Source organism: Aedes albopictus, chromosome 2, assembly GCF_035046485.1.
Source record: "Aedes albopictus strain Foshan chromosome 2, AalbF5, whole genome shotgun sequence".
Taxonomy (NCBI): domain Eukaryota; kingdom Metazoa; phylum Arthropoda; class Insecta; order Diptera; family Culicidae; genus Aedes; species Aedes albopictus.
The window spans coordinates 28,213,469-28,234,669 of NC_085137.1; the positions used below are offsets into that span (position 1 = coordinate 28,213,469).

The window sequence follows — 21,201 nt, forward strand, 5'->3', positions numbered from 1 at the left end:
TGTGCCAACCGGATCAGTAGCAAACACCAGCTTTGCAGGGTTGTTATCCGGCATTATTGCAACATGTCTTGTCCACCGTATCCTACCGGCTCTTGCCACCTTCTGGCTGCTATATTCACCGTAAAGTGCAGCGAGCACGTGGTTTGTCCTTCTTCGCCACACACCGTTCTCCTGCACACCGCCGAAGATCGTCCTAAGCATGCGTCGCTCGACAGCTCCGAGTCCTCCTCGAGCAAAGTCCATGTCTCGTGTCCGCAGAGGACCACCGGTCTTATTAGCGTTTTGGACATGGTGAATCTTTTTAGACCGCAGCTTCTTCTTGAGTCCGTAGTAGGCCCGATGTCCGCTGATGATATGCGCCTTCGAATTTCACGACTCACATTGTTGACATGTAGACGAATTCATTCACCACCTCGAAGGTATCCCCGTTTATCGAAGGTATATACCGAACAGCTACATGAATCAATCCACCAGATAATTTTAGAGATTTGGGAGGATGAAGAATTGCCCACCAGCTGGTTGGATGGCCTCATATGCCCAATCTACAAGAAAGGGCACAGACTGGAGTGTGCCAATTACAGAGGGATTACCCTTTTAAATTCGGCGTATAAGATACTGTCGCGTGTCCTGTTCAATAGACTGCGACCTCTTGAGGAGTCCTTCATCGGCGAATACCAGGCTGGTTTTCGTGAAGACCGATCAACGACGAATCAAATGTTTATCCTACGGATGATCCCAGATAAATTTCGGGGATAAAACTTGCACACTCACCATCTGTTCATTAATTTTAAAGCAGCGTACGATTCAGTGAAACGAAGTGAACTTTGTCAGATAATGTCAGAACATGGTTTTCCGGCGAAACTAATTAGGCTGATACGCGCAACACGAATTCCTCCAGAAATTCCTTCAGAGATTCCTGCAGAGATTTCTCCAAAAATTCTTCCAGAAATTCCTCTAGGGATTCCTCCACGAATTCTTCCAGACGTTCCTCCAGAGATTCCTTCAGGAATTTCTCCAAGTATCTTCACGAATTCCTCCAAGAATTCCTTCAGAGATTCCTCCAGGAATTTCTCCAGAGTACTTTCCAGAAATCATCCAGGGATTCTTTCGAGAACTTCTCCAAAAATTCCTCCAGGGAGTCCAAAAATTCCTCCAAGGATTCCCTCAAGCATTCCTCCAAGAAATTCTCCAGGGATTCCATCAGGAATTCCTCCAGAGATTCCTCCTAAATTTCCTTCAGGGATTCCTCCTGGAATTCTTCCAGGGATACCTCCAGGAATTCCTCCAGGGATTCCTCCAGGAGTTCCTCCAAAGATACCCCCAGGAATTTTCACAGACATCCTTCCAGGGATTCCTCCAGAATTCCCCCAAGGATTTCTCCTGAAATTACTCCAGGGATTCCTCCAGAGATTTCTCCGGGTATTCCTCCAGGAATTGCTCCAGGGATTTCTCCAGGAATTATTCCAGAAGTTCCTCCAGAGATTCCTCCAGCAATTTCTCAAAGGATTACTTCAGGAATTCCTTCACGAATTCCTCCAAGATTTTTTTCAGAGATTTCTGCAGAGATTCCTCCAAAAAATCCTCAAGGAATTATTCCAAGGATTCCTTCAGGAATTCCTCCAAGAATTCTTCCAGGAATTTCTCCAGAGTACCTCCCAGAAAAATTCCAAGGAAACTTTCAAGAATTTCTTCAAAAATTTCTCCAGGGATTCCTTCAAGAATTCCTCCAAGAATTTCTCCAGGAATTCCACAGGGGATTCCTCCAAGAAATCTCCCAGGGATTCGTTCAGGAATTTTTCCAGATATTCCTCCAATATTTTTTCCAGGGATTCTTCCACGGATACCTCCAGGAATTCCTCCAGAGATACCTCCGGGAATTTCTCCAGGGATTCCTCCAGGAAATCCTCCAAAGATACCCCTAGGAATTCCCACAGATATTCCTCAAGGTATTCCTCCAGAAATTCCTCCAAGGATTCCTCCAGGAATTCCTTCAGGAATTCCTCCAGGGATTCCTTCAAGACGCTTTTACACAGGTTCCTCCACAGATTCATGCAGGAGTTTCTCCTAGGATGCCTTCAGAAATTCCTTCACAAATTCCTCCAAGAACTCCTCCAGGGATTCCTAAAGAGATTCCTGAAGAGATTTCTCCAAAAATTCCTCCAGGGATTCCACCTAAATTTTTCAGGAATTCCTTCAAGTATTCTTCCAGGTACTTCGCAAGAGTACGTCCCACAAATCCTCCAGAGATTCCTCCAAGAAATCCTCTAGAGATTCCTGTAGAATTTCCTCCAGGGATTCCTGCAGGATTTTCTCCAGGGATTTCTGCAGAAATTCCTCCAATAATGTCTCCAGGAATTCGTTCAAAATTGTCTTGAGAGATTTCTCTAGAAATTCCTCCAGGGATTATTTCAGGACTTCATAACAGGATTTCTCCTGTGATTCCTGCCGGAATTCTTCCAGGAATTCTCCAGGACTTCCTCCTGGAATTTCTCCAGAAATTCCTCCAGAGATTACTCCAGGAATTCCTCCAGCGATCTACTCAGGAATTTATCTAAGGATTCTTTCAAGGATTCCTCCAGGGATTTCCCCAGGAATTCGTCCAGGAATTCCTCCAGGGATACCTCAAGGAGTTCCTCCAGGAATTCCTCAAGGGATCTACTCAGGAATTCATCTTAGAATTCTTTCAAGGATTCCTCCAGGGATTTCCCCAGGAATTTGTCCAGGAATGTCTCCATGGATTCTTCCAGAGATACCCACAGGAATTCTTCCAGGGATTCTTCCAGAAATTCTTCCAAAAATACTTCCAGGAATTTTGACAGACATTCTTCCAGGGATTCCTCCAGGGATATACTCAGGAATTCATCTAAGGATTCCTTCAGGAATTCGTCCAAGAATTCCTCCAGGGATACCTCCATGAATTCTTGCAGGTGTTCCTATCGGAATTGCTCCAAAGATACCTCCAGGAATCCTCCTAGACAATCCTTCAGGGATTCCTCCAGAGATTCCTTCTCGAATTCCTCGAGGGATTCCTCCAGGCAGTCCTCCAGAGATCCCTCCAGGAATTCCTTCAGGAATTCCTCCAGGAACTCCTTCTGGGATTCCTCCAGGAATTCCTTCAGGGATTCCTCCAGAAATTCTTTCAGACGTTCTGCCAAGGATTTCTCCAAGAATTCCTTCGGGGTTCCTCCAGGGGTTTTTCCAGGAATTTCTCAAAGGAATTCCTGAGGAATTCCTTGACAAATTCCACCAAAAAATCCTCCAGGGATTCCTTCAGAGATTCCTTCAGGAATTCCTTCATGAATTCCTCCAAGAAATCCTCCAGAGATTCAACCAGAGATACCTCCTAGGATTCCTCCAGGGATTCTTTCAGAAATTCCTCCAAGCATTTCTTCAAGAATTCCTTCAGGAATTCCTCCAAGAAATCCTCCAGGAGTTCCTCCAGATGTTCCTCCGAGAAATCCTCCAGGGTTTCCTTTAAGAACTCCAGGACTTTTTACAGACATTTTTCCAAGGATTCCTCCAGGAATTCGTTCAGGGATTCGTCCAGGAATTTCTTCAGGGATTTCCCCTGGAATTCTTTCAGACATTCCTCCAAGGATTCCTCCAGGAATTCCTTCGGGGTTCCTCCAGGAGTTTCTCCAGGAATTCCTCCAGGAATTTCTTCAAAGAATTCATTAGGTATTCCTTTACGAATTCATCCAAGAATTCCAGCAGGAAGTCCTTCAAGAATTCCAGCAGGAATTCCAGCAGGAAGACCTGTAGAAATCCTTAGACTCCTGGAGGAATTCTTCGAGGAATTGCTGAAGAATTCCTGGAGAAATCCTTGAAGGAATTCCTGGAGAAATCTTTTTTAGAAATTCCTGGAGAAATTCTTAAAGGAATTCCTGGAGGAATGCTTAAAGGAATTCCTGAAGGAATCCATGAATGCGTTCACTGAGGAATCTTTGGAGGAAATCCTACAGGAACCATTGAAGGAATTCCTGGAGGAATCCTTGAAGGAATTCCAGGAGGAATCCTTGAAGGAATTCCTGGAGGAATCCTTGAAGGAATTCCTGGAGGAATCCTTGAAGGAGTTGCTGAAAGAATCCCTGAAGGAATTCCTGGAGAAATCCTTGAAGGAGTTTCTAGAGGAATCTTTAAAGGAATTTCTCGAGGAATCCCTGAAGGAATTCCTGAAAGAATCCGACGAGGAATCTCTGGAGGAATCCTTGAAGGAATTCCTGGAGGAATCCTTGAAGGAATTCGTTGAAGGATCCTTGGAGGAATTTTCTGAAGGAATCCTTGAAGGAATCCCTAGAGGGATCCTTGAAAGAATTCCTGGAAAAATCCTTGAATGAATTCTTGGAGGAATACTTGATGGAATTCCTGGAGGAATCATTGAAGCAGTGTGTGGATTTTTATCGCGAACCACTGAATGGTCCATGCTCAGCAAGTGATACATTCGCGAATGTAACATTTCATGAACCAACATGATCGGGAACGCTCCCCGAAATGCTGTTCATTCTCTTGCCCGGTTCGATACGAGAGCGCAATCAAGAGAGAAGATGCTCGATGACGCTAATGAAAGCGATGCATTCGGTAAGAATATTTTATTGCCATAATTCTTTTTTTATTGTGACTACACAACCTGCAACGTCATGAATACAGTTAAATTAAATAGTATTTCACGTTTTTAAAGCGAAAACGCATTAAATACTGATGAAAATAACGATTATTCACAGTTGCCCCAAGCCAACGATGAGCGATCATCGGTAGGTGTTACACTTAGCGATGCCCGCTCATCGCCGCAGCTTGTTTATATCGGAGTATCCTCTTTGTGTTCCTTCGTGAACCATGCGACTCGACGAGAGAACATACACCGCTTGGTAATTGAAACAGAACCAACAGAAGGGAAGAAAAACTGCCGAGTGGTTCACTGATCACTTTTTCGTCCAAACACTGCATTGAAGAAATTCCCTGAAAGATCCTTGAAGTAATTCCTGGAGGAATGCTTGAAGGAATTTCTGAAGGCATCGTTGAAGGCATTCCATGAGGAATCCTTGAAGGAACTTCTAACGGAATCCTTGAATGAATTCCTGGAGAAATTCTTGAAGAAATTCATGGAGGAATCCTTGAAGGAATTCCTGCAGAAATCTTTGAAGAAATTCCTGGAGAAATCGTTGGAGGAATTCCTGGAGGAATCCTTGAAGGAATTCCTGGAGGAATCCTTGAAGGAATTCCTGGGGGAATCCTTGAAGGAATTCCTGGAGGAATCTACCTGAAGAAATTCCTAGAGGAATGCTTGAAGGAATTCCTGGAGGAATCCTGGAAGAAATTCCTGGAGGAACCCTAGATGGAATTTATGGAGGAATCTCCTTGAAAGAATTCCTGGAGAAATTTTTGTAGGAATTTTTGGAGTTATACTTGAAGGAATTCCTAGTGGAATCCTTGAAGGAATCCCTGGAGGAATCCATGAAGGAATCCTTGGAGGTATTTCTGGACGAACCTCTAGAGGAATTTATGGAGAAATTTCTGCTGGATTTTTTAGAGGAATTCCTTGGGGAATCTTTTTAGAAGCTTTTGGAGAAATTCTTGGGGATTCCTTGAAAATCTCATGAGGAATCTTTGAAGGAATTCCTTGACGAAGGAGGAATCTCTAGAGGTGCTCCTGAAAAAACTATGGAGGAATTTCGTGAGGAATACTTGAAAGAATCTTTTGAGAACTTCTTGGAGCAATTTCTGCAGGAATCTCCGAGGGAATTAATGGCAGAATCTCTGGATGAATTTTTTGGAAGAATCTCTGAAAGAGTTCTTGGGTGAGTCCATGAAGGAGTTCCTGGAAGAATCCCTAGAAGCATTCCTGGATGAGTCCCTGGTGAAAATCTTGGAGGAATTCGTAAAGAAATGGTATGCTCATAATGTTCTCCAAACATGTTTCTTCATGACACATTCCAGTGGCCGCGTTTGGGCCGGTTTTATCAATGGTGGTTTTCCGGATTATCACTGTTATTTGTATGAAAAACCATAAAGATAGAACCGTCACATGACTAGTTTGGTAATGTGATCAAAATTTCCTTGATGCTGAAGAAAAGTGAGCTCAAAACAGCCTCTCCACTCTCTAGCCTCTCCGGGTCTCACCGGAACCGGTTCCGGAATATCCGGATATGGTCAATGCGATCATGCCCTAATTATCGCGCTGCCTTTCTGGTTCTAGATGAAAAAAAAAAATCCGTCATTTGAATCGTCGAAACGAGCCTCTACACTAAAATCTGTGTATGTCCCCTGTGGGCACCTTCCGAAACCGGTTACAGGGGCCCATGTCCCGGAATGGCCACGAATTAGTAACGGTCTGATTCTTGGAACTCATATCTTTCATTTAAGCCAAAGAGAATGGCAATTGGATCAAAAATGGATTTTTGGGAGCGTGTCAAAGTTATTGGCAGTGTGTAAAAAAATCGAAGGTTTAAAGTGTGACATTCTAATGTTTTCATTCGTGTTTGGCCACATTCATTGTCAGCTGAATGCCTCTCTGTTTTCATTCAATTCTCTGTCACGAATATTTTTTCGCATGTCGTAAAATGTCCAATTTCTGTTGAAAGACGCACAATCCGACTTAATGAACAGAGCAGTTAATTAGTATTCTAATTAACTACTATACACAAGTTTTGAGGTGATTGGAAGAATAATCGGGAGTTACGGTCTAGTTATATTTCTCAGTAAAAATTGTCAGTGACAGAAAAATGATTGAATAAGTGAGAAAATTCATTCATCAAAATGAATTTTATTTTGATCCCTCAGTTGAGAATTTTTAAAATTCGCGTTTAATTTCACTCATTGAAAATGAAAATTTTGAACTCTGGTTATTGGCCATTTTTGACCCCTTAATGCCAAATGTGTTACTTTTTCTAAAGCAGAAGGAAGGTAAAGTTTGCACTCACGAACCTAACACCGTGTATAACTAACTGCTTTATCTGACAGTTGACAACCCTCCCCTATATAAGAATGGGTAGAAAAAGGATCATTCCTAGCTGAGCACAGATGAAGATGTTGGCGCGCCAGAAAGACAAAGTTGGTCGTCGCGAGTCTTTATCCACATTCGTTCGTGGCGGCGGCGCTAGTTCAGTGCCATACGTGTCAGATGTAGCAGCTTCCAGTAAGTGTGACAGTTGATTACATTTCGGGCACGTAGCGTGATGATTCGTCCAGACATAAGTACGGCAATGACTATCCTATTGCTGGGGTTTGGAATTAATATTTTTGGTTTCACTTTCGACTCAAGGTTGATGACGACTGTAGCTGAAATCTTAGGCAACTGCCACCGTCGTCGTCGTCGTCGTCGACTAGTCACATAAAACATCCTTGAAGATATATTCCGCTTTAATACTCTTTTCATCCACTCTGGTGAAGACACGATAAAATAAATTACACCGGAGCAACATGTGTGAATATGATTTATTAGCCGTCACTCGGGGCTGGGCGGGGGCTGTGTGTATACATTTCGTACTGAATTTCCCTTCATGATGATACCGCAACGCACATGATGGCGTTTGTTGTTGCCCCGTTTTGCTTCTGCGAAAGTTGCGCCACGGCACGGTTGGATCGACAGAAATCACATCGTTTGCTGGGTGCGACAACATCTTAGTAAACATCAAGAGCAGCGTTGAATAAATTTACGATGCGGTAAGGTTTCTCTTGAAGAACCTGTAGGATTACGTTTAGGAGGAAAGTGGAAAATATCTCTATGTGTAATGCAGAATTTGTGCGATTTCAGGAAAACTTTTTTTTTTTGACATCTCAGTGCTGTAGACATTTTATTTCATTATTCCTCTTTTAATTTTAATCTTTGACTTATATCTTTAAAATAAAAACACGTCGACTGTTGTTGACCAAACCGCTATGAGGCTATGAAATCTACCAGAGACACCTTTAGTTTTTCTTTCAGGACTTTTTCTGAGTATTTATCCAGGATTTTTTTTTCAATGATGTAAGCAAAACGTTATCCAAAGAAATCATGCCAGCACCTCCTCCAAAAATAATACTATTTGCTTGCTAATAGCTCAAGTTTTTACAACCAATCATACTTGTCATAACTATAAAACATCATACTAGTCAAAGGCTTTTTGTACATGCAGATCCAGTTCCATTGGTTGGTGGCAATCCACTTGGGACAAATCTAACAAATGTCATCTTCCACGAACTCAACACACTAACCGCATCGTGGCAAGTTAAACCAGTCGCATCGCAATGCTACTCGCCACAAATTGATATTAATATTTCTTCCGTTGTTCCTCGTTTTTCTTCGTTCCACAGGGATTTAAAGAACACTTGATTGAGTTACACAAGAAAATGGTCGGTATTTATTATTTCCACTTTTGTTCCCACCCACTTTCCTCCTTCCTCTCCTCCCCTCTAATTGATAATGCATTCTCCTCCCGAGAAAGCCACTTCAAACGAAAATAAACCATCATCGGGATTCCGATTCCATCAGCTATTGAACCATTATTGCTTTTTCTATTGTCCCCCGGTTGCCGTTCCACCATCCGTTCTTCACAGCTTTTCGCCCAGGATCTGTACGCGATGAAACTGCACGAAGGTGGCCACAGTCAGGGGCACAGCGAGCTCAGCATTGCGGCCTCGTCGAAATCGTTCATCAAAGCCAACTCCCGCAGCGACATGGGCAAGCTCGGACACAACAATCGGAAAATTGACCGGCTGGATTCGCTACGGGGATCCACTACGGACACCCTGTCGGAGGATACCTTTGGGCCGCTGTCCAACGTACGGTTCGCGGTGTTTGCCCTGGGGTCGTCCGCTTATCCGAACTTTTGCGCCTACGGGAAGTACATCGATAACATCCTGGGGGAGTTGGGAGGCGAGCGGCTCATGAAGATGGCCACCGGAGACGAGATATGTGGCCAGGAGCAGGCGTTCCGCAAGTGGGCACCGGAAGTGTTTAAGGTAAGTCGATTCATTAGAATAAGTAACCCAATCGCGGTCTTGCTTATACATGGTTTTAATAAAAACAATTACACCGTCTTTGACCTTGCGGCCTCTACAGACTGAACATTACAAACATTCGACAACGGACAACACATATTACACTCCACTAAAATTTTCCGTTTGACGAAAAGTTATCCCCAACTGGAGCGGGAATCGAACCCACACTCCGAGGTTTACCAGACACTAAACGAGCTTAGGGGGGCACTACAATGATGGTGCAAGATAAAACCATGGTGTTACATGCAATATGAATTCCCTAGAAGAGGTTTCAACATGCTGTGGTGCTTTCATCGTCAAGTACTTCATATTGGGATTCTGGAGGAGGCTTCGGATGGTGATGATTTCAATGCAATTCGAAACATTATCTCGACTCAAATTATATAAACGTATCACATACAATGGAAAAAATCGAGAAATTCATCAGTTATAATGAAATGTCATTATGAAAGAATTTGAATCTTGGACAAAAGTGATGCTAGAATTAAAGAAGACTCCATAGATTGAGTCAGAATTCCTAGATAGAAAATTTTGATCGGAATCCTTATTGCAATACACAGAGATTCCTCCACGGATACGAGCATAAATTCCTCCAGGAATTCCCCCCAAAAAATCTTCTAGGAATTCCTCAAAGATGCCTTCAGGGATTTTTTCCAGGAATTCCTCCAAGATTTTTTTTCTTTTTTTTATTTCTCCAGAAAATTATCCAGGAAATTCTAAAGGAATTTCTTTAGGAATTCCCACCCAATTATCCATGAATTTCTTCAGAAAATCATTCTAAAATTCCACCAGAAATTCTTTCAGAAATTTCTCGAGGAAGAACTCCAGAAATTCTTCCAGGAATTCCTCCAGGGATTCCCCCAGAAAATCTTCTAGGAAGTTCTGTGAGAATTCCTCCAGAGAATCCAGAGAAGGAATGTCTTCTAGAACTCTTCCAAAAACTCATCCAGGAATTCCTCAAGCAATTCCGCGAGGAATTTCTCCAGGGAATCCTCCGCGGATTCCTCAAGAAATTTCTCCAGGATTTTTTCCAGAAATTTCTTTAGGAATTTCTCCAGGGATGCAATACTGAATTTCTTCAGAAATTCCTCAAAAATTCCTCGAGGAGTTCCATCAGACAATCCTCCAAAATGCCTCCATAGATTTCTTTCAGAAATTCCTCCACGGATTCCTCCAGAAAATCCCAAAGGAATTTCTCCCCAGAACTCTTACTCTAGGAAATTTTCCAGGATTTTTGCCAGGAATTTCTTCAGGAATTCCTCCAGGGATTCATTAATAAATTTCTTCAGAAATTCTTCAAAAAACTCCTCAAGAAATTCCTCTAGGAATTCCTCCACAAATTCCTCGGGGAGTTGCTTCCGAAATTCCTCGAGGATCACCTTCAGACGTTCCTCCAGAAATTTCAGCAGAAAGCCTTATATTTCTCCAGAAATTCCTCAAATAGTTCCTCCAGTAAATACTCAAAGAGTTCCTCCTGAGTTTCCTTCTGAAATTTCTTCTAGGAAAAATATTTTAGGAATGTCTTCCAGAATTCCTCCAATATTTCCTCCAGGGATTCCTTAAGGAATTGCTCCACGGATTCCTCCAGAAAATCCTAATGGAATTTTTCACGGAACTCTTCCAGGAATTCATCAAGAAATTCCTCCAAAGATTCCTCCATGGATTCCTCCAGGAAATTCTCCAAGAAATTCTCAAGGAATTTCTTCAGGTATTCCAGGGATTCATTCATAAATTTCTTCAGAAATTGCTCAAAAATTCCTCCACAAATTCTTCCAGGATTTTTTCAGGCATTTCTCGAGGAGAAACTCCAAAAAATCCTCCAGGAATTCCTCTAGAAGTTCCTCCAGGGATTCCTCCAGAAACTCCTCTAGAATTTTCTGCCAGAATTCCTCCTGAGAATTCCTCCATGAAATCCTCCACGGATTTCTCCAGGAATTTCTCCATGATTTTTTCCAGGAATTTCCTCAGGAATTCCTCCAGGGATTCATTAATGATTTTTCCAGAAAATCCTCTAATAATTCCTTCAGGGATTCCTCCAATGAATACTCCAGGAAATCCTACAGGGATTCCCCCAGGAAGTCCTAAAATAATTTCTCTCGGAACTCTTCCAGGAATTTCTCCTGGAATTCCTCAAGAAATTCCTTCATGAATTCCTCCCAGACATTCTCAATGAATCTCTTCAGGAAATGATGAATCCCTTTTCCAGGATTTTTTATTCAGAATATTCTCAAAAACCCCTCCAGATGATGCTTACGCCATAATGATGCATCAGATGCCTAGATGATATGTTAAAGCTGAAATGGTGCTTGAAAAGCTTTGAAGGTGCATGAAATTTCATGATGGTGCATATCAGTATGATGCGGACATCATGATTATGCATTGAAAGCTTTGAAGAAGGTGCATGATGTTAGTGTGCTGTATTAGTCGTCACCGTTATTAGGTAAGTGATATTCGATACTTTATATGGATAGGTGCGCGAATTGCAAAAATGGTGCTTGGAATTCAATGTGGTGCCGAAGTCACCATGGTTCACGTATATGAAATACAGTTTTGGAATACAAAATGCCAAAATGGTGCATGTTTTTCAAATTTGGTGCTGAAATCACTAATTAGTTTTGAAAAATGGTGCGTGAGATCATGGATGCTTAGATGTTTCTGTTAACATCCTGGGTGTACATGGAATATTAAGAAATTGCAATAGTTTCAACCATGATTCAGTGATTCGCAACATAAAACAACACATAAAATGGCATCTAAGAGCCGGTATCTAAGAGCCGAAAGAAAGATGAAGTTGTGAAAGACGGACCCGGTGTAGGGTGGTGCTTCGAATCCAGTTTGACTTTCTATTCTGCAGAGTTGTAACTTGTTCTGTAGCTTAGTTGGTTAAAGCGCCGGACTAGCGATAACGGAGTCGTGGGTTCGAATCCCATAAAAACATGTGGTAATTTTTTCACAAATCTCTCAATTTGCCAATTAAACGTACTTTGCCTAAAAATACTTCAAGTTTTTACGTCTATTTCAGACATACAGGGGGTGGCCAAAATGTTTGGAATAGGCAACTTTTTTTTGTCTCACAAAAAAGGTCAACATGCTAAAACTTTTCATAGAGTGCATCAAAAATTCTCAAATTTCGACCGTTTATCAACCTATTTTATGTGCATCAATGGTACAAATTTGGGCTTTATTGATTAATGTTTCGCAAAGTTAGAATCGTTCGGGTAAAACACTAATGAACCGAATTGAACGTACACTAACACTATGTGAATGCTTCACAAACTAGTAAAACATTGATACTTTTTGAACGTTGAAAAAAGTTATCATGGATTGACCATTTTTGGATTTTTTTTTCGAAAAAATGTATTTTTTTACATCAATGTCAATAAATTTTAGTGTTGATATCCAAAGATTTTCTGCTTCTGTTCTCAAGTAATCTTTAATAAGATATATTAGAGCCTATTTAGATTGAAGGAAGAACACATTTATTAATTTTTGTGTGGTATTGTAAATTTGACTTATTTTCCTCTATATGGGTAAAAATTCCAACCCAGTGTAGCTTAATTCGCCGTGAGAAAATATTACATTTTATAACGTTGTATTAAGTATCAATATATTGTTGATGAACGTTAAAAAATTCATTCGATTTGGTTCACTGGTTTCCAAGATATGACAATTCAAAAATTAGTTGTCTCAATAATAGTATTTTACCTGAACGGTTCTTACTTCGCGAAAAATTTATCAATCGAGCCCAAATTTGTACCAAAGATGCACATATAATAGGTTGACAAACAGTCAAAATTTGAGATTTTTTGAAGCACTCTATGAAAAGTTACAGTATGTTGAATGTTTTTGTTGGAGAACAAAAGTTGCCTATCCCAAACATTTTGGCCATCCCTTGTACTAGCCGACTGGTATAGCCGGAAAAACGCAATAAAATCATTGTCAGGGTAATAAACTTTATAAAACGAGTTGTGTCTAGTTGGGATCAGGTGTTACATCAACCACTGTCCATCACAGCTCAATTGTGACAGGATATTTGACTACCACCAAATTAAATATGGGTCATACCACAATATTCCTAAATAATGAACACAGTGGTTAAAAGGCTCTACAGATGAGGAAAAAAATGCTCTGATATCATCCTCCGATCGGTAAGACGAGCCTGTTAGACACCATCAATAAGGAGTGGCTTAGCGATACCCTGCCCAGCAGTTGGGGGCACGGCATAGCGATCCCAATTCAAAAAGGATCGGGCCTCATAAACATCGTTGACAACTTTCGCCCAATAACATTCACCAGTTGCATTGCCAAGGTGATGGAACGACTGTTGAATAGACGACTTGTGCTTCACCTGAAAACCGAAGGCTGTCTGGATCACAGGCAACATGCCTTCAGAGCCAAATATTAGACGAAGCGTTTGAGAGAGGAGACCACATTGAGGTAGGAAGCTAAAACCCCCCAATCAGCATTATGTAGATAATTAACTTCGTTTGATGAACAATTAATGTGTGAGCACGTTGTATTCCAGCCTGATATTGCCCCACGAACTCTCTTGCAACCGGTGATAGACGGTGGCATAAAATTTGAGAGAGTATCTTGTAGTTTGATCGCGCGATATTTACCGCAATCCCCCTTGTCACCCTTTTTGTAGATGGAACACACAATACCTTCCGTCCTTTCCTCCGGTAATACTTCTTCCTCCCAAATCTTGGTATGGACCCAGTGTAGTGCTCTCACCAGTACTTTTCCACCGTATTTTAGAAGCTCGCTTGGTAGATGATCTGCTCCTGTGGCGTTATTGTTTTTCATCCGGTCAACCTCCTCCTCAATCTTTTGAATGTTAGGGGCCGGAAGTCTTTCTTCCTGCGCACGTACTCTTAAATCTATTACCACACCATCTTCGGTGCTTGCAACGTGCCCATCGTAATACTGCATGTCTCACGCATGTCACTCCATTTTATATAGATAAATTCAATGGCCCACAAAAGTGCAACACTCCAAAAAGCAATATTTATTGAGCATATGTAGAGGTTCTTTAATACTTCAAAAACTATTGGAAAAGTTCAAAAATTGAGAAAATGTTTTTTTGTGAGTTTATTAGATCCATTTCCCAAAAAAAAACATTCAGTTTCGAAGCTTTCTTCCACTTGAAAGTATGGAAATATTTAAAAAACTTCATTAACCTTCCGAAGGTGTTCAAAAAAAGTTACGCTTAACTAATATTTTGTGATATCCACTGAATACACTTCGAAGATTTAGTACTTAAACACTACGCTGAGAATTAAGCTCGCAATTTACTCTTGCTAATACAGGTCGGACTCGATTATCCGGAGTATTGATTTTTATTTCACTGCGGATAATCGAATCACGAAAAAAATATTAAATTGGAAATTAAAAACGTATGGAAAAGTATATGTTTTTGTTTTTAAATGTACATGAAGCAGTGACGTAGCCAGAAAGTTGAATTATGGGACGTCCATATATTACGTAACATTTTGTTTTATTTTTTCCTTTTCTCATACTGTTTCTAATGAGACCCCTAAAGTTTTTTTTATTTGCCATCACACTATGTTGAATTCCCCCTCTCCTCGTAAAGCGTGACGTAAGTTATAAATATGCGTTTCATCAGAATATTGTATACAGTGCGACCTTGATTGTTTTTCAGGCTGACAAAATCGGCATAGTTTTTTTGTGAATTTTGAACTCCATAAAAATGTTCTAAATCTATCAAAGGAAACAATAAATTTAAAGGGGGGTGGTGAAGGAGTGTGGTGAAGGAGTGTGGTTTATGTTAATATGCGCCCGTTTCGATGAACGAGAAAAAAATGTAATGAATAGGGCTGTAGTATTAGAAATATACTTTTGCTATTGATAGCGAAACAATGGATGAATGACCCATAAAAGGTTCAAATCCCTGTTAATAAACAAACAACAATAACAACTCTGAAAAAAATATAAGTGATTCAGAAAAAGGTGCTCAAAAACTCAATACATTTTTTTTTAATTTTAAAACCCAATTGTGTCCTGACAAACATTAGACAATAGACGATATGTGAAGTGAAACGGGTGTAGTCAGCTTGAATAATAAATCATAATTGAGCGACAAAGAAAAATAAACATCATAAATTACATTTCCCATTTCAGTTCAACAAGTGGCTCTGTTTTCGTTGCCTTTCCTCGTTATATTACAAAGTATTCTAACCCAGAAAACACGATTGATACAAAAAAAAGTTCACAATCTCGCCAGAGAGATCCTTGTAGAAATCTCTAAAGGAACTCCTAGATTTACCCCTGGAGAAATCACTGGAGGAATCCTTAGAGAGGTTTAAAATAAGTTTCTGAATCACTACCGAAATAACTGTAATTCATAGAAGTTTTCTGTAAACATTTCTTGAAAAATCCCCAGAGGAATCCATGAGCAACATTCTGAAGGACTATACCCGAGCAGGAACGAACTAGATATCGTACCAAGACCACGTATTGAGTCATCGACAAAAATACACACTTAGGAAAAATCACTCAGTAATTTTTTTCCTGAATCTCAACCCTCAAGTATTCGGTAAAGCTTTCAGGACAGACTTGTTAGAATCCCAAAATGGCCGCCACAATGGCCGTCTTTGGCACCTACTCACGATTTCGAGGGCACAAATCTCTTCGTAAACAAAATCAGTGCACCTGAGCTTTTGATTTTAAGCTAATTACAAGTGAACAAGAACAGAATAATGAAATACATTGCTGTTTGAAGCTTGCTTCTTGAGATTTGTGCGTCTGAAGTTTCGATGCAATGTTGAAGCGGGATTTCATGACGTTTGTCCTTCAACTTTTACCGAACTTCGATAGAGTTCGTCAGATAAAAGATAAGATTTTACCGAAATTTGGTATCTTTTTACAGAATTTCCTTAAAAACCCTTTACCAAACGCTCAGCAGTTGAGATGGTGAAAATTACCGTACGCGACTAGCTGTGTACCTCAACGATGTATTGGTTTGGTATTGAGAGCTGCTTGAGATATTATCGAATTATAGAGCACGCACCTTTTATTGTTTTAGGTTTTGCATACCTCAGTTTAATATTCTACACCTATTCCTCCTTCACGGTTATATGGGAGTTCTTGGAGAAATCCCTAAAAGTATCATAAGAAATATCTGAAAGAAATTCCAAAGAAATCCAAGCATAAATTTCTGCAGAAATTCAAGAGAAATGAGCTCCTAAAATAAGCCTTGAAGAAATTCAAGTACTTTTGGGACTTCCTCCTTCAAGGACTTCTTATGTTCAACCAACAGAAAATTCTGGAGGAAACGTTGGAAATATCCTTGGAGAAATCTTTCCAAGAATCGCAAGAATAATTCTTAGAAAATCCATAGAGGGAATCCAGGTGGTATTTTAGGTAAAGGAAGGTAAGGAAGAATCTGCATCAGAAATTCCTGAAGAAATCCCAGGCTGACTGAAGGAATTCCATACGGAATTCTTGGAGCAATATCAATTGATACCAAGAGGAATTCTTCTTAAGGCGAAACTGGAAGCATTTCCTCACTTTTTGGTTTTTGATTTTTTATTAAATAACGAAGCAATATTTTCAAAATCGGTTTTCGTGCACATGTAGAGTATGGATCAGGGTATCTTCTGATTTTTTGTTGTTTTGGAAAATGTTTTTCGTTTTTGCAGAAACCATTTTTGAACAAAATTTTACAAAAAAATGGTTTCTGTAAAAATGGAAAGCATTTTCCATCTCAAAAAAATTCAGAAGATACCTTGATCCATACTCTACATGTGCACGAAAATGAGAAATTGCTTCCAGTTTCGCCTTAATTGGATGCTTTCAACTGTTGAAAGTCTGTAGCTACCGGGAATTCATCATTAAAAAAAATCTCTGGAGGATTTTTCCTTGGAAATTCTGGAGGAATCCCAGCAGTAATATTCGAAGGAATCTCTGCAAGCATTGTTTGGGAATTCCTGGATTGTCGTCTTTTTTTCAAAAGATACCGTAAATTATATTTCGAAAACAGTGAAAAATTAAGTTTTTTTTTTTCGCTGAAAAATAAATTAAAATTGTTCCATTTCAAATATAACGGGAGATTTGTTTATTACATAATTTGTATATGATTCCAAAATATATCAACTGATATTAACCCTAAAAGGAATACCTTCATGGCCTCAGTTTCGTCACCTCGCTGAGTGTGTTCCATCAAAGACGAGCTCTGAAAGGCGCCTGGGGTCCAATGGACCCCAGGTATCCCTTTGAGGGTTAAGATTGATTGTAAAATGGTATGCCAAATGTAAAACACTTTGTCTTGTTAAAAAAAGCTAACACAATTGGATCAGAAAACCGATAAAATCTGGAGAAAACGCAATCGAGGCCTCTCGAAATCGGATCAGCACAGTATTATAATAGGGGTACTCACTAAACAGATTAAATTGCTGCGTAAGCCATGATTTTCTGCTTATTTGAAATGTTTCATGATTTTGCGAATGAAATAATCAAAGATTGCCTTGGTGATCGCGACGTTTAATCAGTTTACGCTGTTAGATGAATCCCCCTAATATTAAACGTTGTCGAATTTCTTCATTAAAAAATTAAAAAAATCTCAATAAAAATACAGTCAGGTCTTTTTTACGCGGTTTTCATTTACGCAGCCGCGTAAATGAAAACTCCATACAAAAAAAATTTCATCGTCTTATTTTTGCATGATTCGTCGAGAAATGGTGAGACTTTTTTACGCGGTTTTTCGAATTTTGAACTGAGTTTTTTTTGTACGCGGTACGTATCTCCCGCGTAAAAAAAAACCTGACTGTACTCCGGATAACCGAGTCTTCGGATAATCGACCTGTATGAAATTTGAGACGCTTCAACAGTGCTTAATAAAGGGTCCTGAGAATTTCTCCAAGACAGCTTTTTCGGAAACGTTTCCGGCTTTTTGTAGAAAGCATCTTGGTAGAAAGCAATTTCGATCACGATCAACTCTTGACTACACATGTCAATGGTTGCTCCTCCGTGATTGATCTGAACTGGTACCAATTGCACTGAGATCCAACTGAATAAGAGGCTGGGACATTCAACTTATTCTCAAAGTGCAATTTTAGCAGCTCATGCATATTTGATCAATAACGGCGCCGGCCAAGTCCTTATAGTCAGCTGGGAAGGGAAAGGAATGTTAGAATGTACTGGTTGTTGCTACTAGAGACCGAGAGCACTCTGCGTCCCCACAACCCGCACGGACTGGGGTATTTTTAGACGGAATGGATGGGAGATCTGGGAGTCACCGTTGGGTCGGTGATGCGATCCATGGATAGGGTTATTTATAGTGTTCGTGATAGATTGTGTGGTGAATAAGGTGAATAAGGTCAAGCGGCACAGCACGCTTTGGTTGCATAACTTATAGGCGTTATATATACACTGTGCTGTGAGTGGAAGTTGGAAGGGAGGGAAACGACTTTTTTCAATTCGTTTCTGGTTCTAGCGATGGCTATGAACATATGAATATACATGAGTTGTATATGTAAAGAAGAGAGAGCGAGAGATAGTGGATAGATAGATACAAAGTAGGATGAAAAGGACGGGCCAGGGATTGAAACCCATGACCTTCTGCATACGAATCAGAAGCGGTAGCCACTAGACTACCAAGCCCGTCCACATCTTGGTAGAAAGCAATTTCTATGAAAAAATAAATAATTTTGGCTCAGAAAATTCTCTACATTGTTTGAATACTCAGCAAATTCTCTATTTTCAATAAACTTACAGTACCATAGATTTAATATATCCAGCTATTTTTGTTTAAGTGTTTTAAGGTGATTCACGCTAATATGTGATAAAAATCATATCAAAACGTTTGATGGGCCTATTCCTTATTTCATTTGTGTTATAGTTATCCGATTGAAAAACTGATTTCGGCAGAGGAGTGAGTAGAAATTCCGAGTTTTCAAACGATTGGTGGGAGTTTCAAACTACATACCATCATATTACACAGCTCCATCATTATATTACTATTACCGTAAACCGGGGTCAAATTGATCTCCGGGTCGAAATTGATCAGACATTTTTCCGTTAGATTAGGCATTCTTGAAATGTTTTTATTACAAATATAGTAAAGTATCTGATTCAAACTGCTCAATTCTTGTGAGGAAACTATTTAGAGTATGCTGAATCTAACTGGAAAACGTCTTATCCGTTTCGACCCCAGGATCAATTTGACCCCGGTTTACGGTACCTGCGTACTGCGTTACCTGCGTAACAGCTGAGGTATATGGCCAAACAAAGATTATTTTACTTTTACTCTATTTATTTTAATTATTTTTAATTATTTTAAATATTTTATTTTATTATTTTACTTACAATTCATGAACGAAGACTGATAAAGCTTTTAATCGTTCCAAAGCTCTGATATTCACCCAGTAATTTAAAAAGAGTTTAACCAAATTCCCACAAATTCCAGATCGCCTGCGAAACGTTCTGCCTGGACCCGGAGGAAACCCTATCGGACGCGGCGTTCGCCCTGCAGAGCGAACTATCGGAAAACACCGTCCGCTTCGCGCCGGTCAACGAGTACGACCGGCTGGATGTGGCGCTATCGAAATTCCACAACAAAAAGGCAACCGAGTGCACACTGAAGCGGAAGGCGTTGAATCTGCACGAGGGTTCGAACGGGAGCGAGCGCTCGACCATTCTGGTGGAGATCGTAGCGGAAGGGGTGAGTTGTGAGTTGTGATGGCTGTGACACTACTGTGAGCTTTTGATTGCAGCTCGGGTGGAACAGATGTTTCCGAGGAACGATGGAACATGTGTTCGACGACAACGATGCGATGACGGAGCGAATGCGGGGTGATTGGCGCACACTTGTTGCTTTGCGCGCGCTTTACTTCGTTCGGCACTCACTGCATTGTGAGTGTGAGTGTCAAAGTTATGTTCAAGCTCTCGCAAAATGTTTTTCTCTCCTGTATGAGCGATTGTTATTGTATAACAGTTTCAGGAAATGTGCTGTTGTAAAGCTCATCAAAAGTTCCCTCAAGCTGCAGTGCATGCAGAAATGCTGTATTATAATTCTATTGCAGTAATTTTACAAAATTAGTAATTCTGAATTTGTTCTCAATTCCCGTTGGCCTCCTCCCAAGCGCATACTTAACCCTCTAATACCCAATCCCGCCTTTAGACGGGGTATAGTTTGAGCATTTTTGTAATTTTTGTTTCGTGGAAAATCAATTTTTTTATATTTTTGGCTGATATTTAGGACTGTTCTGTATATCTCAAAATGGTTTTTGGTGTATTTTAAAGCGTATTTACATTTTTTAAAAATCATTGAAAAATTGATGTTTTAGTCACCTTTTAGAAGTCATTGTTTATTTTGTATTGAATCGCTACAATTAACACATTTTAATTTTTTCCCAAATCATTCTATCCTTGTTTAGTAGTTTAAGGGAATCGAATACACTCTAAAATTATTTTCCTTAAAATAACACGGAAAATAAAATTTTCTATGAAAAAAATTTAAAATAATAATATTTCAACAATTCTCATAAAATCTCAAAATGTTTTCATCTCAAAAACTCCGTTCCCCAAATTGGCTTCCAGAAAAAATATAAAAGTGTGGGGATGTTCAAAAATAAAAATTAGAAAAATCAAAAACTGAAATTCACGAAATCGAGAATTAAAAAGAATCATCTTCCAAAACATGTTTAAATCGATTTTAGATGACGAAAAATGATATTTAGATCAAAATCAAAAATTTGGGTATTAGAGGGTTAAAGGGAAGGTAAGATTATTCCTTTACAGTGGTGCGTCTACTAATTGCTCGGAAGTTGAGTCTACGCCATAGGTTCCCAAACTTTCAGGTCGCGCGACCCCCTTTTGCCGCAGCAGACGTAGTTTTCACAACCCCCCATAGAAATTCTCTCATTTGATCTCTGTTACAGTTAAATATTTTACTGTCCCTCGCGACCTCCTGGATGAAGGCCGGTGACCCCCCTGGGGGGTCGCGACCCACAGTTTGGGAAATCATGGTCTACGCCTTTGTACATTAAAACAAGAACATGCATACCATCATTGGCGTAGCTAGGATTTTTTTTCTGGAGGGGGCCCAGGGGGCCTGACTTGAGATGAATTTTAAGCAGCATGATCGCCCGATATGTGAGTATACAAATCAGGATTGCAGTTTTATGGAATCAAAATAACTGGATTCCTCCAGAGATTGCTTCAAGAATGCATCTAAGGATTCCACCAAACATTTCTGTGGGGATT

At 40.0% G+C, this 21,201-nt stretch overlaps 1 protein-coding gene across 3 annotated transcripts in view; it reads left to right on the forward strand.

Moving 5' to 3' along the window:
- Positions 1 to 21,201, forward strand: part of LOC109402508 (nitric oxide synthase) — a 354,219-nt gene that overhangs the window by 308,720 nt on the left and 24,298 nt on the right. For 2 of the 3 annotated variants that reach the window (XM_062849368.1, XM_062849369.1), the window contains exons 14-16: positions 8,290 to 8,328; positions 8,533 to 8,937; positions 19,403 to 19,657. In XM_062849368.1, the coding sequence (XP_062705352.1) occupies positions 8,290 to 8,328; positions 8,533 to 8,937; positions 19,403 to 19,657 (699 nt within the window). The remainder of the gene's footprint in view (positions 1 to 8,289; positions 8,329 to 8,532; positions 8,938 to 19,402; positions 19,658 to 21,201) is intronic. The other variant, XM_062849370.1, reaches the window with a different exon arrangement.